Source organism: Tupaia chinensis, unplaced genomic scaffold, assembly GCF_000334495.1.
Source record: "Tupaia chinensis unplaced genomic scaffold, TupChi_1.0 Scaffold000081_1, whole genome shotgun sequence".
Lineage (NCBI taxonomy): Eukaryota > Metazoa > Chordata > Mammalia > Scandentia > Tupaiidae > Tupaia > Tupaia belangeri.
Window position 1 is genome coordinate 3,295,907 of NW_006159542.1, and position 20,912 is coordinate 3,316,818.

The 20,912-nt window shown below is 44.2% G+C and overlaps 1 protein-coding gene across 1 annotated transcript in view; it reads right to left on the minus strand.

Moving 5' to 3' along the window:
• SUSD1 (sushi domain containing 1) overlaps positions 1-20,912 on the minus strand; it is a 150,065-nt gene that overhangs the window by 125,776 nt on the left and 3,377 nt on the right. Inside the window, exons 2-3 of the mRNA XM_027769349.1 lie at positions 18,669-18,790; positions 16,736-16,825 (exon numbers count right to left, since the gene is read on the minus strand). Coding sequence (XP_027625150.1) covers positions 16,736-16,825; positions 18,669-18,790 — 212 coding nt within the window. The remainder of the gene's footprint in view (positions 1-16,735; positions 16,826-18,668; positions 18,791-20,912) is intronic.

Sequence of the window (20,912 nt, forward strand, 5' to 3'; positions counted from 1 at the left end):
CAGCTTGCTTTCTCACTTTCCCTCTCTCTCTCTGGTCAAATTAAAATAAATGAATAAATAAATTAAATTAAATTAATAATTTTTTAAAAGTTTTATTTTATTTAGCTTCATTGATTTATTTTGATTTTTATTTGACCAGAGAGGAACACAGTAAGAGAGAAAGAGAGGGAGAGGGAAAGTGAGAAAGCAAACAGCCAGATCTGGGTCTCAAACCATGGGCAGCCATGTGGGAGTCCAGTGCCCTTAACCGCCACGCCACCTGTTGGCCCCAGTTAGTGGACATTTATAAAGGAGAACCTAAATAAATCAAGACAAACCTAATCCCATGCCTCAGAATCTTCGACAGGGGTTGGACAGTGGTGCAATGATAAAATGCGATACTCTGTGCGGTTGACTCATACGGGAAAGTTCTGGGTTCGTATCTGGGAGCCTCCCTGAGTATGCCAGACGCCCATGGTCAAGGCAGCGGGGGCTAGAGGTGGATCACAGCATCAAGACAGTTGGGGCTGCCGTTGTTCTCTGTCTCTGTCTCTCCCCCCTCTTTCTCTGTCACTCTCACTCACAGAAGAAATAAACAACTTAAAAAAAAATAGTAAATAAATAAATAACCCTTCAGCCACTACTCATTGTCCATAGAATAAAATGCAAATTCTTCTGCATGACAAGCAACGCCCTTCACAGTCTGTCTGCGGTTTAACTCCTCCAGCTGCACCGTTGCCAAGCCACAGCCACACGGCACCCTGGAGGCAGACTGTCCTGTCACACTTCTCTGCCACAGTCATGACCTTCCCTCGACTTGGGCTACCTACGCCTCCTTCTCTATCTGGCTAGCATCTATTCACATGTCAAAGCCCAGCTTAAATGTCACCTCCTTGAACCAGCAGGTGGTGTGGTGGTAAAGGCCAGACCCCACCAGGCCCACTGCCTGGTTCAGGTCCTGGACCCTGGGGATTGAATATCATGCCTAGCATGTGTGCATGCGTGCCCAAAATCCCGACAGGAGAATAAAGAAGAGGATTGCAGCATGGTCATCCCATTGGTGGGTGATCTCTCATTTTGTCTCTCTGTCTCTCTCCAACAAGTACCCTATGGTAAAAGTCTTAAAAAAAAAAAAAAAAAAAAAAAGAGAGAGAGAGAGAGAAAGAAAAAAGTCACCTTCTCTCTGACATCTTCCCCATTCTTCATTCTTAAGGAAAATTCCATCATCTTCCTTTGTGCTAATCTAATGCTTGTACCTCCATACAATCATGTTAATTTGTCACTGTATTTTATTTCAGCTCTGTCTCTCAGTTTCGCATTACGAATGAGCTGCCGAAGGATCGGGATGATGTCATTTGCCAGTGTCATTGCCCGACAGTACAGACACTCGATACATTTGTACTGACTGAGTGGACGAAGGAACCTGCAGTCCTATTCACTACAGTTCAAAAGGCAAATGGAGGGGCCAGGTGGTGGCACGGCAGTAACTGTGCCCACATGGGAATGGTCCTGGGTTCATGTCCCGAGGCCTCTCTAAGCCCGCAGAGCCTGTGTGTGCACGCCCAAGATTCCAGGCTGCTGAGACTGGAGTGGATCACAGCATGAGGATCCTGTTGGAGATGCCGGACTCCCTTCCTCCCTCCCTCTCTCTCTTTCTTTTTCTTTAAATAAATTTCATAAAAATTTAAAAAGTGGGGGACAGCAGGTGGCATGGTGGTTAAGGCACTGGACACTCCCACATGGCCAGTCACGGTTCAAGTTCCAGACCTGGTGGCTTTCTTTCTTCTCTCTCTCTGTGTCTCTCTCTCTCTGGTCAAATTAAAATAAATGAGTGAATAAATAAAAATTAAATTTAAAAAATTTAAAAAGCAAATGAAGGGACCAGCATGTGGTATGGAGGTTAAGGCGATATACTTACTGCTGTTCAAGTCCCAGACCTGGAAGCTTAAAAATTATACTAGGCACATGTGTGTGTGCCCAAAGTTCCCAGAGGAGACTGGAGAAGGGATTGCAGTGTGGCCATCCCCAGGGGGTGATTTCTCACTTTCCCTTTCTCTGTCTCTCTCTCCCTTTCCAGCAAGTGCACATACCCTATAGCCAAGATTCCAGGCTGCTGAGACTGGAGTGGATCACAGCATGAGGATCCTGTTGGAGATGCCGGACTCCCTTCCTCCCTCCCTCTCTCTCTTTCTTTTTCTTTAAATAAATTTCATAAAAATTTAAAAAGTGGGGGACAGCAGGTGGCATGGTGGTTAAGGCACTGGACACTCCCACATGGCCAGTCACGGTTCAAGTTCCAGACCTGGTGGCTTTCTTTCTTCTCTCTCTCTGTGTCTCTCTCTCTCTGGTCAAATTAAAATAAATGAGTGAATAAATAAAAATTAAATTTAAAAAATTTAAAAAGCAAATGAAGGGACCAGCATGTGGTATGGAGGTTAAGGCGATATACTTACTGCTGTTCAAGTCCCAGACCTGGAAGCTTAAAAATTATACTAGGCACATGTGTGTGTGCCCAAAGTTCCCAGAGGAGACTGGAGAAGGGATTGCAGTGTGGCCATCCCCAGGGGGTGATTTCTCACTTTCCCTTTCTCTGTCTCTCTCTCCCTTTCCAGCAAGTGCACATACCCTATAGCAAAAAAAAAAAGAAGAAGAAGAAGAACCAAAGCAAATGGAGGAGCTAGCTCTGCAGCCTGGTAGTTAAGGCAGCTGGATCCCACATGGCCAAGCGCGTGGCTTGAGAAACACATCGGGCACATGTGCGTGTATATGCATGCCCAAAATCCAGAAAGGAGGGTGAGATAGGAGAAAGGATTGCAGCATGACCATTCCCTCTCCCCCTCTCGCCCTCTCGCCCTCTCCCTCCCTCTCTCTCTCTCTCTCTCTCTCTCTCTCTGTCTCTCTCTGTCTCTCTGGTGGGCACAGATGCCCTCTAGCAAAAGAAAAGAAGAAATGCAGACAGAGAGGAGAGGAACACATCTACCTGTTAGCTTATTCACGTTCCTTTTAGGGAAAAAGCAGTCATGTTTAAGATGTCAGTGAGATAACAGCCAAGACACAGCGGCATGACCAGACCCCAACGATTTAGATAAACAGCAGAAATGTTTGAGGCTAAAATTCCTAAAACATCCAAGTCTACCAGATGGTGACAGATGGCCCAAGATCAAACAAGAACTTCTACCAGAGGCTATCCATGATGCTGTGTGTCCCTAATTTCAGGAGTGGCCTAGTACAGAGGATCTTCTGGCATGGAATTTCTTCTTGTCTTCACCCCATTCTTACCCAGATAATACAGCCTAGCCCTTAGGCTGCTCTCAGCAAGAAACCACCTGAGACTAGGAGATTTCTAAACACTCTTAACTGTGCCAGGGTGGTTTCTTTAAATAAAAGCTAACACAGGAATGAGACAAACCACCAGTCAGAACTAAGTAATACCAAATTAGCCGTGGAATATTTACAAAACATATTCTATCTCAGACCACAAACAAGAACGCAAGGAATTTCGGGGCTGGCCCCATAGTACAGTAGTTAAGAGGAGTGTAGGAAGCTGGATCTCACATGGCCAACCATGGTTCAAATCCCAACCCCACTGGCTTGAAAAACACGCCAGGCACATATGTATGCACAACCAAAATCCAGATGGAATGGAGGAATGGAGGAAAGGGGATGTGGCATGACCATGCCCCACTTGAGGTGTGTTCTCTCTCTGTCTCTCTCTCTGTCTCCTCTCTCTGGCTCTGGTAAACACACACACCCTCTGGCAATAATTTTTGTAAATGTAAGAAATTTCAAAAGAGGGACCGGCAGTTAGCGTAATGGCTATGTCGCTGGACTCCCACGTAGTCGACCGCGGTTTGCGTCCCGGACCCGGTGACTTAAACTCACGCCAGGCACGTGTGCATGCGTGCTCAAGATCCCGAGAGGAGAATGGAGGAGAAGGGATTGCGGCGTGACCATCCCCCCTGGGGGGTGATTTCTCGCTTTCTATCTTTCTGTCTCTCTCTGTCTGTCTGGCGAGCGCACGCGCCCTATAGCAAAAACCTCTCCAAAAAAAGAAAAGAAATTTCAAAAAAGTAAAACTTTTAGGGGCCATATTATCTGACCATAATGTGAAAATGTAACAGAACTATAAAAATCAAAACCTTATACTAGCATCCCTATAAGAAACCTACTTGCTAACATTCTCGCAAATAATTCTTGGGACAAAGAGGACATCAAAACTGAAATGTTTGGACCAGCTTTATGGCCTAGTGGTTAAGGGAACTGGATCTTACAGGACTGACCACCTGCCCTGGTGACTTAAAAAACATGTCAGATGCATACATGTGCATGCCCAAAGTCCCAAAGGGAGAGAAAAACGGAGAAGGGACTGTGATGTGACTATGTCCCACGGAGTGGGGTGCTCTCCCTCTCTCTGTCTCACTGTGGCCTGTGCACACCCTCTGGCCAAAAAGTAAAAACTGAAATCTTTAATAATAGGTATAACTATGTATATACTCCAGAAAATTTTTAACTTCATCTGTTCTCATACAAAACAAAAAAACAGGGCCAGCCAATGGTATAGCGGTTGAGGCGGCTCAATCCCACATGGCTGACTGCACAGTTCAAATCCGAGACCCAGTGGCTTGAAAAACATGCTGACTGGGGCCAGTAGGTGGCATAGCAGTTACGTCACTGAACTCCCACATGATTGGAGTCCCAGACCTCGTGGCTTGAAACTCAAGCCAGGCACATGTGTGTGCATGCCCAAGATCCTGGGAGGGGAGCGGAGGAGAACGGAATGTGACATGCCCATCCCCACAGGCGGGTGAGTTCTCACTTTCCCTCTCACTGTCTCTCTCTTGTTCACTCCTTCTGATGAGCACACCAACCCTAAGGCAAAAACTTGTAAAATAAATAAATAAATAATAAAGAAAAACATGCTGGTTGTGTGTGCCTATGTGCCCAAAATCCCAAAAGGAGAAGGAAGGAGAGGGGATTGCGGCATGGCCTTGCTTCCCCTCTCTGTGTCTCTCTCCAGCAAGCAAACATGCCCTACAGCAAAATTTTAAGAGAGAGAGAGAAAGAAAGAAAAATAGGCAGACAGAAGGGGAAAAAAATAGAATTTTAATGTTAGAGCTTGAAAACGAGAAAAAGAAAATGGGGGTGTAGAAATCAGTAAAGACTAGGGGGAACCAGCAGTTAGCGTAATGGCTATGTCGCTGGACTCCCACATAGGCAACTGCGGTTCGCGTTCTGGACCCGGTGGCTTAAAACTCACGCCGGGCACGTGTGTGTGCGTGCCCAAGATCCCGAGAGGAGAATGGAGGAGAAAGGATTGCGGCGTGACCATCCCCCCTGGGGGGTGATTTCTCGCTTTCTGTCTCTATGTCTCTCTCTGTCTGCGAAAACCTCTCCAAAAAAAAAGAAAAAGAAATTAGTAAAGACTGGGGGTGGCAGGTGGCATGGTGGTTAAGGGCGCTGGACTCCCACATGGCCAACCATGGTTTGAGTTCTGGACCAGGCGGCTTGCTTTCTCACTTTCCCTCTCCCTTCCTCCCTCTGTCTTATTCTCTCATTCTGTCCCTCTCTGATCAAATTAAAATAAATAGAGTTAAATAAAATAAAATTTTTAAAGAATTATTTTATTTAACTTTACTCATTTAAATTGACCAGAGAGGGACAAAGTGAGGGGGGGAGAGAGAGAAAGCAAGCCACCAGGTCTGGAACTTGAACCACAGTAGGCCATGCAGGAGTCCAGCACCCTTAACCACCATGCCACCTGCTGGCTCTAAAATAACCTTTAAAGTAAAAAAATTAGTAAAGATTTTAAGAGATGTTAAGTAATTAGAAAAGGGCCAGCCAAGGGAACAATGGTTAAAGACATGGAGCTCACAGGGCAAACTGAGTTCCAGAGCTGGCAACTTGAAAAACACACTGGGCGTGTATGCATGTGTGCCTAAATCCCCAAAGGAGAGTGAAGGAGAAGGGATTTTGGCGTGGCCATCCTTCCTGGGGCGGGGAGGTGATTTCTCACTACCCCACCCACCCTTGGCATCTCTCTCCCTTTCCAATGAGCACACACACCTTAAAACAAATAAAAAAAAAAAAAGAAAGAAAGAAAGAAAGAAAGAAAGAAAAAAAGAAAGAATGAATTTGAAAATAGGGCTGCCCCCATACCCTAGTAGTAAGGAAGCCACATCTTTCATGTTCAATCTGGGTTCAAGTCCTGGCCCTGACAGCTTGATAAACATGCTGGACACTTGTGCAAGCATACCCCAAGGTCCTGAGAGGGTGGAAAAATGGAAAAAAAAGGATTGGAGTGTGACCACATGTTGAAGGGTTCCCTTTCTCTCTCCCACCCCCACTTTCTCTTTTGTGAGCACGTACACCCTCTGGCAATTAATTTTTTCTTCTTAAGAGTAATTTTTTTAGAGAGATTTTTTGCTATAGGGCCAGTGTGCTTGCCAGAGAGACAGAGAGACAGAAAGCGAGAAATTACCCCCCCAGGGGGTATGGCCACACCGCAATCTCTTCTCTTCCATTCTCCTCTCGGGATCTTGGGCACACATGCACATGCACATGGTGTGAGTTTAAAGCCACTGGGTCTGAGACTCGAACTGCAATCGACTACACGGGAGTCCAGAGACATAGCCATTACGCCTAGGGCATGTGCACTTTCCAGAAAGACAGAGACAGGGAGACAGAAAGCGAGAAATCACCCCCTAGGAGGGATGGCCACGCCGCAATCCCTTCCCCTCCATTCTCCTCTTGGGATTTTGGGCACCCATATACATGCGCCCCGTGTGAGTTTAAGCCACCAGGTCCAGGACTCGAACCCCGGTCGACTGCATGGGAATCCAGCGACACAGACATTTCGTCAACTGCAGGTCCCCTCCTCTCTCTTGCTTCATTATTTATAATAAATAACATAAAATAAATAACTCTTAAAGACTCATAAACAGAGCCCAGGACAGACTGAAGAGACCAGAGCAACTCTGGTTTCTGAACCTCTGCCATCCTGGCTGTCGCTGGACTCCCATGTAGTCGACCACGGTTGAGTCCCAGATCCAGTGGCTTAAACTCGTCATGTGCGTGTGCGTGCGTGCCCAAGATCCCAAGAGGAGAACGGAGGAGAAGGGATTGTGGTATGGCCATTTCCCCCAGGAGGTCTCTGTCTTTCTTTCTGGTGACTGCACATGCCCTATAGCAAAAACCTCTCAAAAAAAAAAAAAAAAAGAGAGAGAGAAAGAGAGAGAGTAATTTAAAATAAGCAATTTGACTGACCAAGTAGCCTCCTGGAAAAAAAACTTATCCTAAAGAAAGAGGCAAGGGGGGCTGGTGGCATGGAGGTTAAGGGCTCTGGACTCCCACATGGCCAACTGCGGTTCTAGTCCCAAACCTGGAAGCTTGCTGTCTCTCTCTCTCTCTCTCTCTTTTTTTGGTCAAATTAAAATAAATAAATAAATACATAAATACATAAATAAATAAAGTTAAATAATTCTTTTTAAAAAGTTACATTTTAAAAAAAAAGAAGAAGAAGGAAAAAGAAAGAAGCAAAGGAACACAATCCCAAGCCAAGGACATACGGAAGGGACTGCTTTCAGCCACACACCCGAGTCCATCATTGACAACCTCTAGCTCAGTTAAGAAACATCAAGAGATAGAACCAGCAGTTGGCATAATGGCTATGTCGCTAGACAACCATGTAGTCAACTGTGGTTCAAGTCCCAGACCGGTGGCTTAAACTCACACCAGGCACATGTGCGTGTGTGCCCAAGATCCCCAGAGGAGAATGGAGGAGAAGGGATTGCGGTGTGGCCATCCCCCCTGGGGGGTGATTTCTCACTTTCTGTCTCTCTGTCTCTCTCCATCTTTCTGGTGAGCACACGTGCCCTACAGCAAAAACCTCTTCAAAAAAAGGAAAAGAAAAAAGAAACACCAAGAGAGAGGCCAGCAGGTGGCATGGTGGTTGAGGTGTTGGACTCCCATATGGCCGACTACAGTTTGAATCCTGGACCATATGGCTTTCTTTCTCACTATCTCTCTCTCTCTCTGGTGAGCACATGTGCCCTAAGCAAATTTTAAAATAATAATAAGTAAAATTAACTAAATTATTTTTAAAAAGAGAGAATCACCAGGAGAGGGCCAATCAGTGACATTAGGTTAAGGCATTGGCTCGCCCACATGGCCAACCATGAGGTTTGAGAAACACACCAGGAACATGTCCATGCATGTTCAAAATCCTGAGTGGACAATCAGAAATAAGAGATTGGGATGTGACAATTCCTCCTGGGAGGTGCCTTTTTTACTCCCTACCCTATCTCTCTCTGGCAAGGGCATGCATCCTCTGTCAATTTTTTTTTTTTTAAATCACCAGGAGTGGGGCCAACAGGTGGCATGGTCGTTAAAGACGCTGGACTCCCACATGGCTGACTGCAGTTCAAGTCCCAGACCTGAAAGCTTGCTTTTCACTTTCCCTCGCTCTGTCTCTCTCTTATGAGTGTGAGTGCCCTGTAGCAAAGTAAAAAAATAATAATAATAATAATAGTAATGATAAATAAAATTAAATAACCCTTAAAAAAAATCACAGGGAGACAGGATGATTAACTTGCCTGGTTTTAATGCTTGAAGTCCTGTGTCCCAGGAAAATCCCTCAATTCAGAGCAAACTGAGACAGTTATTCACCCTCCCAGGAGGGCTGGGGAAGACACAGTATACTCAGAGATTCTGATTCAGCAGGTGTGGGGTGGGGCCCGAGAATGTGCATTTCTAAGCAACTCCCAATGGACTACACTGACTAGCACTACAAGTCTATCACAACTTTAGGACAGGGGTCAAAATCCCAGGGAAAGAAAAGGCAATACTGAAAGAAGTCTTTCTCCGAGTCTGAACTGACACAGAGCGTAACTATGGGACCAATGCAACAGACTAACCTAGTGGGAGTGGTTCCTCTGCCCATGAAAAGACCACTGTGCCTGTGCTATGACCTTGGGTGCGCTGTTCCAGGGGCAGTTTTGGCTTCACATCCACATCAAGGATGACTTTAGCCCTGCCATCAGCAGGCTGGGTGCCCAAGAGCAGAGAGGCGGCCACCACTCAGTAGCACAGGGAAGTACCGCAGAGGTGAGAGACCACCCAAGGACTCCTGGAGTTGTTGGCAGAGATATGGGATTCCCAAATCTAGAAAGAGGAAAAGCCTGCCAAGTGTTCTGTTCCTGCACTGCAACCCCAGCTGGGCTGCTCCCCTGGGCCTACTTCCCTTCACTCTGCAGTGACGGAGCCAGCTAAAACCACATCCGACACCGAGACGATGAGACCTGTTCTGGTGTCTCAACCAGGGTTAGACTCCTCTCTTGCTCTTTGGTTTCATGATCTTGGGCAAGTCAAACTGTCACTCCTCCAGTTTTTCTGTTTTGTTTTTTTTTTTTAAGTTTTTATTCTATTTCAGTCATGATAGAATGTGTGTGCATGCTGTGGGAGGGGAGGGAGAGAGAAAGGCACCTCTACAGGGTCTCATTAGGCCACGATCCCCCTTCCCTGGCCCTCCAGCTTGTCAGGATCTTGAGCACGAGCTCATGCATCCAGTGTGTTTTCAAGTTGACCCAGGAATCCAAACCCAGGGTCACCCATGTGACTTCCAGCAATTCAGTTCAATTTGCTACTCATGCCACAACTGGTTGGGCTGTCTATCGGTCCTCCAGTTTTAATCCTTTAGATGGGAATCATGTCAAGATAAAATGAGGACCAGCCCCAAGGCCTGGTGGTTAGGGAAGCTAGATCCCACATGGCAAACTGTGAAGGAGGCAAATGAGACAGAGCATTGCACTTGAAGAGCTTCCTACCACAAATGTGAGGTACCCCACCCAGAAAAAAAAGAGGCATAAAAAAGACCTTCAGCAATGACAAAGGGTGGGGAGAAACAGGCTCAAAGGAGGAGAAGGGACTGCCGGCATGACAACGTCCCATTGGGGGTATTTCTCCCACTCCTTCTCTCTCCCTCTCTCTCTCTCTCTAGTAAGTGCACACCCTCTCTAGTACAATTAATAAAGAAGATAAAATGAGAAATATAAATGCTACAGAGCTCTCAAGCATTATGCAAATTTGAGAGCTAATTTATATGAGTATTTATGTCTACGTCCACAGATCTTGACATTATTTCAGAAACAAGTCATGCAGGATATAGTACCTGGCTTTGGGCATAGTGGTTAAGAGCACTTGGGTTGTAATTCTAGCTCTGCCACTCACTATATGTGTAATCCTTGACAATCTCTATGCCTCAGTTTCCATAAATCTATAAAGTGAGAATAACAACAAACTCACCCTGTATGGTTGTTTGGGAATTAAACAATAAATGAATTAATACATGTAAAGCAATTAGAATGTATTAGACATTGTGATAATAACCACTCAACGCAACTCTTTGTAAATGAAGGTTCTAACATTAATGGTTAGCTAGCCAACTCCCAATTATACTAATGGAAAAAGTGACGGAGAACTGCAAAGAAGCCAAAAATCCAAAGGTGTGGACAGATGTCTCCCTATCCATGAACTGATGTTCTAGAAACCATGCACCCAAATTTACATACTCGCTCCTTGCCTTCCCCAATCCTCCCAGTCTTCTGAGTAATACCTGACTCAGGTCGGAAGCTCCTCACCTTTTTAGTCATGTTCACTTGCCCCTTCTCTTCACAGCAACCCAATAAACCTGTACCTCAGGATGGAATGGAGGTTTCCAGCCTCCAAAAGCAACTCTCACCCCTATGCCCATACATAAGCAATAACTTAAATTCATTGACAGCAGCAAATGGACTTTAACAACAAGATGAAGAGATGTTGTTTACAGTCAACAGAAGTGCATTTAAAAGCACATGGGCTTGCTCTGTGGCCTGGTGGTTGAGGTAGCCAGATCCCTACATGGCTAGCCATGTGATTCAAGACCTGAACCCAGAGGTGTGAGAAACGCATCTGGCACGTGTGCATGCATGCCCAAAATCCCAAAAGGAAGGACCAATGAAAAAGGGATTGCAGTGACCAGAAGTTGGCATAATGGCTATGTCGCTGGACTCCCATGTAGTCGACCATAGTTCGAGTCCCAGACCCGGTGGTTTAAACTCAAAACAGGCATGTGTACGTGCATGCCCAAGATCCTGAGAGGAGAATGGAGGAGAAGGGATTGTGGTGTGGCCATCCCCCCCTGGGAGGGGGGGGGTGATTTCTCGCTTTCTGTCTCTCTTTCTGGAGAGCGCACACACTCTATAGCAAAAATCTCTCAAAAAAAAAAAACAGAAGAAGAGATTGCAGGAGGGACCAAGGAGTCCAAAGTTATTATGCTCTAAACCTCATCTTCTAGACCCCTGAAACACTCAGACAAGAAGCCACTTGAAATCTGAGTTGTGTCCTGGCCCATTCAGGGACCAAAGTGATCAAAGTTATGGTCTAAACCTTATCTTCTAGACCACTCAAACACTCAGACAAGGCAGAGTGACCTCTGTCCTCTCTTTGTCTCTGTCTCTCTCTCTCTTTAAATTTTTTATATTTTAAAAATTTTTAAACCTCTTCTCACCTCAGATCTTTTCTTTTTCTTGCTAATTTCAGAAGCCATTTTTTTTTTTTTTTGAGAGATTTTCGCTATAGGGCGCGTGCGCTCGCCAGACAGACAGAGACATAGAGACAGAAAGCGAGAAATCACCCCCCAGGGGGGATGGTCACGCCGCAATCCCTTCTCCTCCATTCTCCTCTCGGGATCTTGGGCACGCACGCACACGCGCCCGGCGTGAGTTTTAAGCCACCGGGTCCGGGACACGAACCGCGGTCGACTACGTGGGAGTCCAGTGACATAGCCATTACGCTAACTGCTGGTTCCCTCAGAAGCCATTTTAAATCTGAGGTGAGCACCATGCGGTTTTCATTTTTCACTTTTTTTAAAAAAATAATTACGTATTTTATTTTATTTGTTCATTCATTCATTTATTTTAATTTGACCAGAAAGAGAGAAATAAAAAGAGAGAGTGAGAAAGGAAGTTGCCAGATCCAGGACTTGAACCATGGTCGACCTCATGGGAGTGTCCAGCACCTTATCCACCATGCTACCTGCTGGTCCTCATTTTTTACCTTTTATTTATTTATTTATTTTAAATTTTATTCATTGTCACCATTTTTACTTTATTTTATTGAAGTTGACCAGAGTGAGAGAATGAAAGTGAGAAAACAAGCTGCAAGGTCCAGGACATGAACCAAGGTCAGCCTTGTGGGAGTCCAGCTGCCTTAACCACCACGCCATCTGCAAGCCCCCATTTTTTACCTTTTAAAAGTAATTTTTTCCCCTTTTTTTGGGTTTTGTCTAGTTTTTCTTTCTCATTTTCCTTTCTTTTCTTTCTTTTGCTTTTATTTTTTTTTTTAACCTCACTTTTCTACTCTGCTCTTCAGTCTCCACACATTGAGTGTCTAGACAGGCCTAGGTGCACAGTAGCCAAGCCTCTGAATACTTTTGGGGTCACTGAAATCCTCAATGCTTATTGAACTTCCTGCTTTACGGGAGAAACTTTTTATATATCTGAACTCATAATCTCTTTCTGTGGATACCACATTGCAAAATACAGTAGAGGAGAGATTTTGTCACAGAATGATCAGAAACCCATGTAGAGGCACAAGAAATATGAGAAATCAAAGAAATATCTTTCCCATAAGTGAAAAGAACAATCCTTCACCATCCACAGACAGTACAGCGAAACTTGTGGAAATGTCTGGTAGAGAATTCAGAATACTCATAGTGACAAAACTAAATGAGATGCAAGAGCTGAGAGACAATGAGCTCCAGAAGATGGAGGAGAAAAGAGATGAGTTCCAGGAGGTGAGGAAGTTCTTGCACGATCAGAAAGAGGAACTACACACCATAAAAAAGAATCAACTGGAGCTGTTAGAGACACAGGCTGCAATACAGGAAATCAAAACCTCCCTCGAAAGTATTAAAAGCAGATTAGTCCATGCAGAGGACTGAATTTAGGATGTTGAAGGCAAAACCTCTGACCTAGAAAAAAAACAACCAAAAAAACTGAAAAAATAACCAAAAATAATGAGAATACTATACGAGAAATACTAGATACCATTAAGCGCCCAAATATCCGGATAATCAGTACCCCAGAAGGTGAAGAAACTAATAAGGGCATTAATAATCTATTCCATGAAATCCTGGAAGAAAACTTTCCAAATCTAGAGAGGTATTCAAATCATTCAAATATCCAGACCCAAGAAATACAAAATCAACCCAAGAAGATCTTCTCCAAGGCACATCACAGCCAGATTGGCCAAATCCACAAAGACGAAATACTAAACTTGGCAAGAGAGAAACGTCAGGTTACTTATGAAAGTTATCTCATCAGGCTAACATCGGACCTCTCATCAGATACCAAAGAATGAAAAAATATAGTCAAAGTGTTAAGGGAAAAACAGTGTCAACCAAGAATTCTATACCCGGCAAGATTATCCTTCATATGGGAAGAAAAGATAAAAACATTCTCAGATAAACAAAACCTGAAGACTTTATCAACACCAGAACAGCTCATCACGAAGTTCTGAAAGGAGTGCTTTACCAGGAAAACTAAAGATAAACACACAGAAATAAGAGAACAAAAAGCAACCAAGATAATGACCAACTTAATTAGGGACAAGGAATATCAATAATAACATTGAATGTTAACTTCCAGGATTTAAACAGAAAGATTGCATAATACTGCAAATTCAACAGAAGAAAGATTAATTACATAAGACTGAACTGGTAAAATAAAAATGTATGAGTTTTGAGTAAACATTACTGTCTTTTTCTTTACTATGTTTTGTATGCCCAATATAAGGATTTTGCTTTCTTTTGAGCTGTTGATAGGTTTAGCAATTTGTTAAAATGTTTCTTCTTGTGTGTTTGTTTCTTGAAATGAAAACATAAACTTCTTTCTCTTCATGACCCCTCTGGAATTGGAAAATATTTGGGAGTTGTGTTGTTTTGTGGCAGAATGGTTATTTGTATAAATTTAGTAATACCTGTTGCCTTGAATCAGAAATTGGAGATACTCGTTATTGGACGGGGCTTTGACCAGAATCTGAAGATTAAACCAGAAAACTATGGAGCTAAGGTAGATCTCAAGTAAGCCGACACAAGCTCTTGGAAACTGGCCTGACACCATAAAAAGAAATCAGTAGAGACTGCAAAAGAGCAGCCACAACCAGAGGGTTATCTTGAGGAAGACTTTGAAGAAAGAGAGACTGATCTTTGCTAGCAGATGGTATATAACAGAATACTTGGTAGGCAGGGCTGAATCGAGAAGGTTTATGTGTGAATTGTGTGCTGGGTGTTTGCTTTTCAACAGTTTGAGTAGCTGACATGTAAATATTTTCTCAAAAATATTTATAGAGTCACAAACAAAATTATAACAAATATTTAAAATATTTTCTTTAGAATTCAGTTTCTTGACATTTTGAAAGTTGTTTATTAACTGTCAAGAACTATGGTGTATGAGCAAAAATTTTTTGATATGTAAAGTAAATGTTTGTGGGAAAATGTAAAAATAAATAAATAAATGATTAAAAAAAAAAAAAAAGCTATTGCAGTGTGCCCATTCCCCACGGAGGGTGCTTTTTCCTCTCCTCTCTCTCTGGTGAGTGGCCTTTACAAATAGATATAGGTAAATAAATAAATGATTTTTGTTTTGCTTCTTTTTTTTAAATTATTTATTTTATTTATTATTATTATTGTTCTTATTTCTAAGTTTGTTATAGGGCATGTGCACTCACGAGAGAGAGACAGAGAGACAGAGAAAGTGAGAAACAAGTCTCTAGGTCTGGGACTTGAACTATAGTCAGCCATGTGAGAGTCCAGCACCTTAATCACCATGCCACCTGCTGGCCCCCAATTTTTTTTTTCTTTGAGAAATGTTTGCTATAGGCACATTCAGTCACCAAAGAGATAGACAGACAGAACGTGAAAAATTCCCCCCAAGGGGGATGGTCACACCACAATCCCTTCTCCACTCTCCTCTTGGGATTTTGGGCATGCACACACACACACCCAGCATGAGTTTCAACCTGCCAGGTTTTAAGTCTCGAACCGCGGTTGGCCATGTGGGAGTCCAGCAACATAACTACTATGCCATCTGCTAGTCCTATGATTTTTTTTTTTAAAGAGCATAAGTGGAGTGCTTGAATTTAAATGTCTCAACTTAATTCCCAAACATTTATAGTTGGACCAAAAAAATTCACCGCACAACCTTCATGAGAGTCTGTCTCAAACTTGTGGAGTCATATGGAAAAAGATTAAATGGCCTAAGCATATGAACGAAGGGGTCCCAAAATTCAGAAAAGGTATTTTCAAATCATTCCAATACTATGTAAAGTTGCATGCCTCTTAACAGACTGCATCTAATTCCAAAGATGCAAGAAACAAGAGAAACCTCATAGTCTCTCTCATGCAATAGCCCTGGCAGATAAAAAGGAAAAAGAAATAAAAATATAGTTTCTGTTTTAAAGTCCCTCAAGATGGAGAGCACTGTACTGTCTCGAGCAATGTAATCCTTATGAGATAGGAATTAGACAGACCACTTACAGGTAGATAGGGAAAGGGTCTTGAAAGGAAGTCACTGTATGTTTGGTTGTTATTATTGTTCTAAATGAAGTCTCTGTGTTTTTCCTCCATGGATTAATGTACAATATACACCCCTTTTATATGTCTCTAAAGAATGTTTGACTTCTTGGGACCAGCAGATGGCAGAATGGTACTGACTCCCACATAGTTAACCGCCGTATGAGTCCCAGACCCAGGGGCTTAAAAACTCACACCAGGCCTATGTGCATGCGTGCCCAAAATCCCAAGAGGAAAATGGAGAAGAGATTGCAGCGTGGCGATCCCCTCTCCGAGGGTGATTTCTCACCTTTTGTCTCTTTGTTTCTCTCTCTGGTGAGCACACACGCCCTATAGTAAAAATCTCTCTTTAAAAAGAAAAAAAATAAATAAAAAAACAACTAGTAACAATAATAATTTATGACTTCTTACTAATAAGGCAGGAGAAAGGAATATTGAGCCTCAGACATGATAAATCCAGGATGGAGTCACAATGGCTAAGTTTTCACAGCCACAAGCTGGCTTCATTGGGACTCAAAATAACTGTAGCTAAGGGCAACAGTTTCTATTTAGTACCTATATTCTTCTTTTTTTTTTAATAATTATTTTATTTAACTTTATTTATTTATTTATTTAAATTTGATCAGAGAGGGACAAGGAGAGAGAGAGAGAGAAGTGAGAAAGCAAGCTGCCAGGTCTGGGACTCAAACTCCAGTTGGCTATGTGAGAGTCTAGCACCCTTAACCACCACGCCACATGCCAGTCTCTAGTACCTATATATATATATTTTTTCTTTTGGAGAGGTTTTTTGCTATAGGGCGCATGCACTCACCAGAACAGAGAGACAAAAGTGAGAAATCGCACCCCAGGGAGGATGGCTACGCCACAATTCCTTCTCCTCCATTCTCCTTGGGATCTTAGGCATGCACGGATACGCGCCCGGCATGAGTTTAAGCCACCAGGCCCAGGACTCAAACCGCAGTCAACTACATGGGAGTCCAGTGACACAGCCATTACACCAACTGCCACTCCCACAGAACACTGTGATCTGCTGACCCCACAAAGAGTAGGGTAATAAATCATTCAGACTACTATGCAACTATTTTCAAAACCTACTTTCTTATCAGAGAACTAACCCATTGCTCAGGCTGCTAAATTAATACCTCTCACCTCTAGCTCTTCTTTGGCAACCCATTCGGGCCCCCTTCCATTGCATTGGAAGCTTTTTCTCCTTCCCTAGTAAACTTCGCTTTACCAATTCTTCATGAGCAAAGGACAAGAATGAGCACAGGTGTTGGGTGTGATCACCCAGCACTCCTGCGTCACTTGAAGGGCAACTTGAACATCACACATTTCCCATCCCCACTAAAACCCAGAACTGACATTCTTTAAACAGAAGCTATATTTTTGTTTTGTTTTGTTTTTTTCCTGCCAGGGATATTATATGGGAGAAAATATGAGGTTTTTCCCATTTCTTGCTTCTTTTAAATTAGATGCAGTCTGTTAAAAGGAATTCAACTTGACATAGTATTGGAATAATTTGAAAATACTTTTTTTTCCTGAATGTTGGGATCCCTTGGCTCATTTCCTTAGAAATGAAGGACTCTCAGGACCAGCAGATGGTGGAATGTTTATGTTATGTAATGCTATGCTGGACTCCCACATAGTCGACCATGGTTTGAGCTCCGGACCTGGTAACTTGAAACTCACACTGGATGTGTGTGTGTGTGCCCAAAATCCCAAGGAGAGAGTGGAGGAGAAGGGATTGCAGAGTGGCCATCCCCCTGGGGGGTGATTTCTCACTTTCTGTTTCTGTCTCTGTCTGTCTCTCCGGCAAGGCACGTCCCCTATAGCAAAAATCTTCAAAAAAATAAAGAAATGAAGAACCCTCAGCCTTGGGTCAGCTCCGTTGTACAGTGGTATATGTCAGAAGCTGGATCTCCCATCGAATCTGCCTGAAACACGCCAGCAGCACACACAAGTACCCAGGATCCAATGGGCTGGAGTACTGGGGGGAAGGGATGGTGGCTTGGCCAGACCCTGTGGAGGGTGCTCCTGTATCTCTTTCTCTTTCTTGTTCACATCTATGCACACAAAGCCTATCATGAATAAAGAAAAAAATCATCTTTAACCTTTCCTTTTGTGAAATGGTTTATAGAACGCTCAGCCTCCTTTTGCCCTCTTCCATTTACTTTCTTATCTGACCAAGATCAACAGACAGTGGGGCCCCCCACACCTGGCCTCCAGAGGAGGAACCAACCCACATCGAGGGCCCCAATCTCAACCCTGAATCTTGAGTTAAGCAGCCACCAATTTAGGCCACACCCTAAGGTACAGGTCTAGCAGTCACCCACTTCACCCCACAGGCTCTTTTCACACACAGTCTCACACCTGACTCATTCTCTAGACACTGCATTTTTTTTTAAAAATCCACATAATCAATTCATTTCCACCTTTCAGCACAGTTGAGGCCAAATAGCCACCTGATACTTTGAGAGGCAGAGACCTAGGAGCCCATTTTAGGGTTTGACCTCAAGGTTGAGGATGTGCCCAGAACAAAGTCCCTGGAGATGGCTCTCCATCCTGTCTGGATTTTGGAAGCACATGCACCTAGAATATTTTTCAAGCCCCCAAGGCCGGGCCTCAAAGCTCGTGGTCAGCCACGTGGGATCTGGCTTCTTTAACCACCAGGACCCAGAACTGGCTCATCCTGCTCCCTTACTGGAAGCAACGTGAAATCACTCACAACAATCCACTCTCCATTTCCCCCCTTTCCTCCTCTTCTTCATTCTAAATATGCTGCTGTTACTCATGAAGACAGCGTGAAGACCAAGCTTCTGAAATACGCAGTTAGTGAAGTCAGGTGCACTATATGCAGTAAAAACAACCTCAATTCTTCCCACCATTGCTCCCCAGGATTCAAAAGGCCTCCTCTGCCCATCCTCCCTCTGGCCTAGCCGAATCCCAGCCAGACCTGAGCCAACAAGTCTCACAGCCACTCCCAGACATCCAGCAATGCCAGAGGAAGGTTAAGAAACAGGACTGACTGGTTCACCCCTCCTCTTCCATTCCTAACCTCGGGCCTGACACCCCACCCACCCACCAACACCCTCCTGCTCCACCAAATTATGCTTCTCACACTCAGTCTGATGTGTCTGGGAGCTCAACTCCCCAAAGTCTTCAATGCTGACTAAATGTAATTCAGCATAAGTTACCAGTGAAAAACTGAACATACAAACAACGGCCAAACCATATATAAAAATGCAACTATGGGGGCTGACAGGTTGCATGGCAGTTAAGGGCACTGGACTCCCACACGGCCGCCTGCAGTTTGAGTCCTGGGCCTGGTGGCTTGCTTTCTCACTTTCCCTCTCTCTCACTCTGTCCCTCTCTGGTCAAATTTAAATAAATAAACGAATAAATAAAGTTAAATAAGATAAATCTTAAAAAAGAAAAATACAATTGTGACCCAGAATCTGTAACAACCAGACCAGGGAGTCAAACCACAGCCCCTGTAGAAATCAGCGCAAAATGCCCAGGACTTAATCAATAAGTCAGCTTCCCTAATTTTGGCCCCCATGTCCAACTTAGATCCAGCCAGAGAAAGCCAAATATGCTTCCCTAACCAACACATAGAAACCCTGTTGCTAGGAAGCCTGCCTCTAGCTTCCCCAGGCTGAGCCTACCTGAAGCCTTCCCCTTTCCTCCCTCCCATATTCCCATCCCTACCTGCCTTTGAGTGTCAGGTGATGCTGAGCGATGGTGGCTGACTCCCCTGCTATAGGGAGGTCTGAATAAATCACTTTTTGCTTATTCTCATTTGGGGAGTCTTTGTTTATTTCCATACCAGGTTCCTAACACTAATAACAACCCCTACCCACAGCAGCTTAGTCTAGGAAACAATCACATTGCGATACAGTGTACGTGTACAACAGAGGCACAGTACTGCTGATGCGGCAGAGGTGAACCATTCAAACAGGCTCCCCAGGAGGAGTGAAGACAACCAGGCTGGTTCTGAAATAAGAATAGCACCCCCTGGGATCAGACAGTGGCTCAGTGGTAAAACACGCAACTCTGCTAGGCAGTCTCATATGGGAAGGTTCCTGGTTCAAATCCAGAGGTCTTCCAGAGTATGCCAAGCACACATGTGCCCATGATCTGGGGCTGCTAAAGACGAGGGGTAAATCCAGCTTTGGATCAGTTAGGGATTCTCTCTCTCTCTCTCTCTCTTTCTCTTTCTCTCTCTCTCTCTCTCTCTCTCTCTTTTTGAGAGGTTTTTGCTATAGGGCGCATGCGCTCGCCAGAAAGACACAGAGAGACAAAAAGCGAGAAATCATCCCCCAGAGGGGATGGCCATGCCACAATCCCTTCTCCATTCTCCTCTCGGGATCTTGGGCATGCACGCACACGCACTCGGGGTGAGTTTAAGCCACTGGATCTGAGACTCGAACCATAGTTGGCTACATGGGAGTCCAGCGACATAGCCATTACGCCAACTGCTGGTCCTGGGATTCTCTCTCTTTCACTCATGGAAGAAATAAATATTTTTTTCTTAAGAAGTATTTTATTGGGTCAGCAGGTGGCATGATGGTTAAGGTGGTGGACACTCCCACATGGCCAACCACAGTTCAAGTCCTGGACCTGGTGGCTTGCTTTCTCACTTTCCCTCTCTGTCTCTCTGTCTTTCTTTGGTCAAATTAAAATAAATGAATGAGGAGCAGGCAGGTGGCATGGTGGTTAAGGGCACTGGACTCCTAAATGACAGATCATGGTTTGAATCTTGGGCCTGGCAGCTTGCTTTCTCGCTTTCCTTCTCTCTCTCTCTCTCTCTCTCGCTCTCGCTCTCGCTCTCGCTCTGCCCTGCCTTAAAGGTTTTTCCCTCAGTACATACACATTCTCTGTAGAGAGAGACAGACAGTAAGAGAGAAAGTGAGAAATCATCTCCTGCGGGGGATGGCCATGCTGCAGTCCCCTCTCCTCTGTTCTGCTCTTGTGATCCTGGGCACTCACACACGTGCACCCAACATGATTTTTAAGTCACCAGGTCCAGGACTCGAGCCACAATTGGGCATGGGGGAATCCAGTACCCCAACCACCACAACACCTGAAATTTTAATTTACATTTAATCACTGTACTATCTTTATAGTGTACAACATGACTTTTCCCAGCATGAATACGGTGTATATTAGTCAAAATCATTACCATATATATTATCATCTACAGATAATTCTTCATTTTCATATCTGTTAAATGTTTTGTTTGCCTTTTCCTGGATCCCTCCCTCCCTCCCCCTATTCCTCACTCCCTCCTTTTCTGTCTCTAGAATCTAGAGTTGCCCTCCCTGCT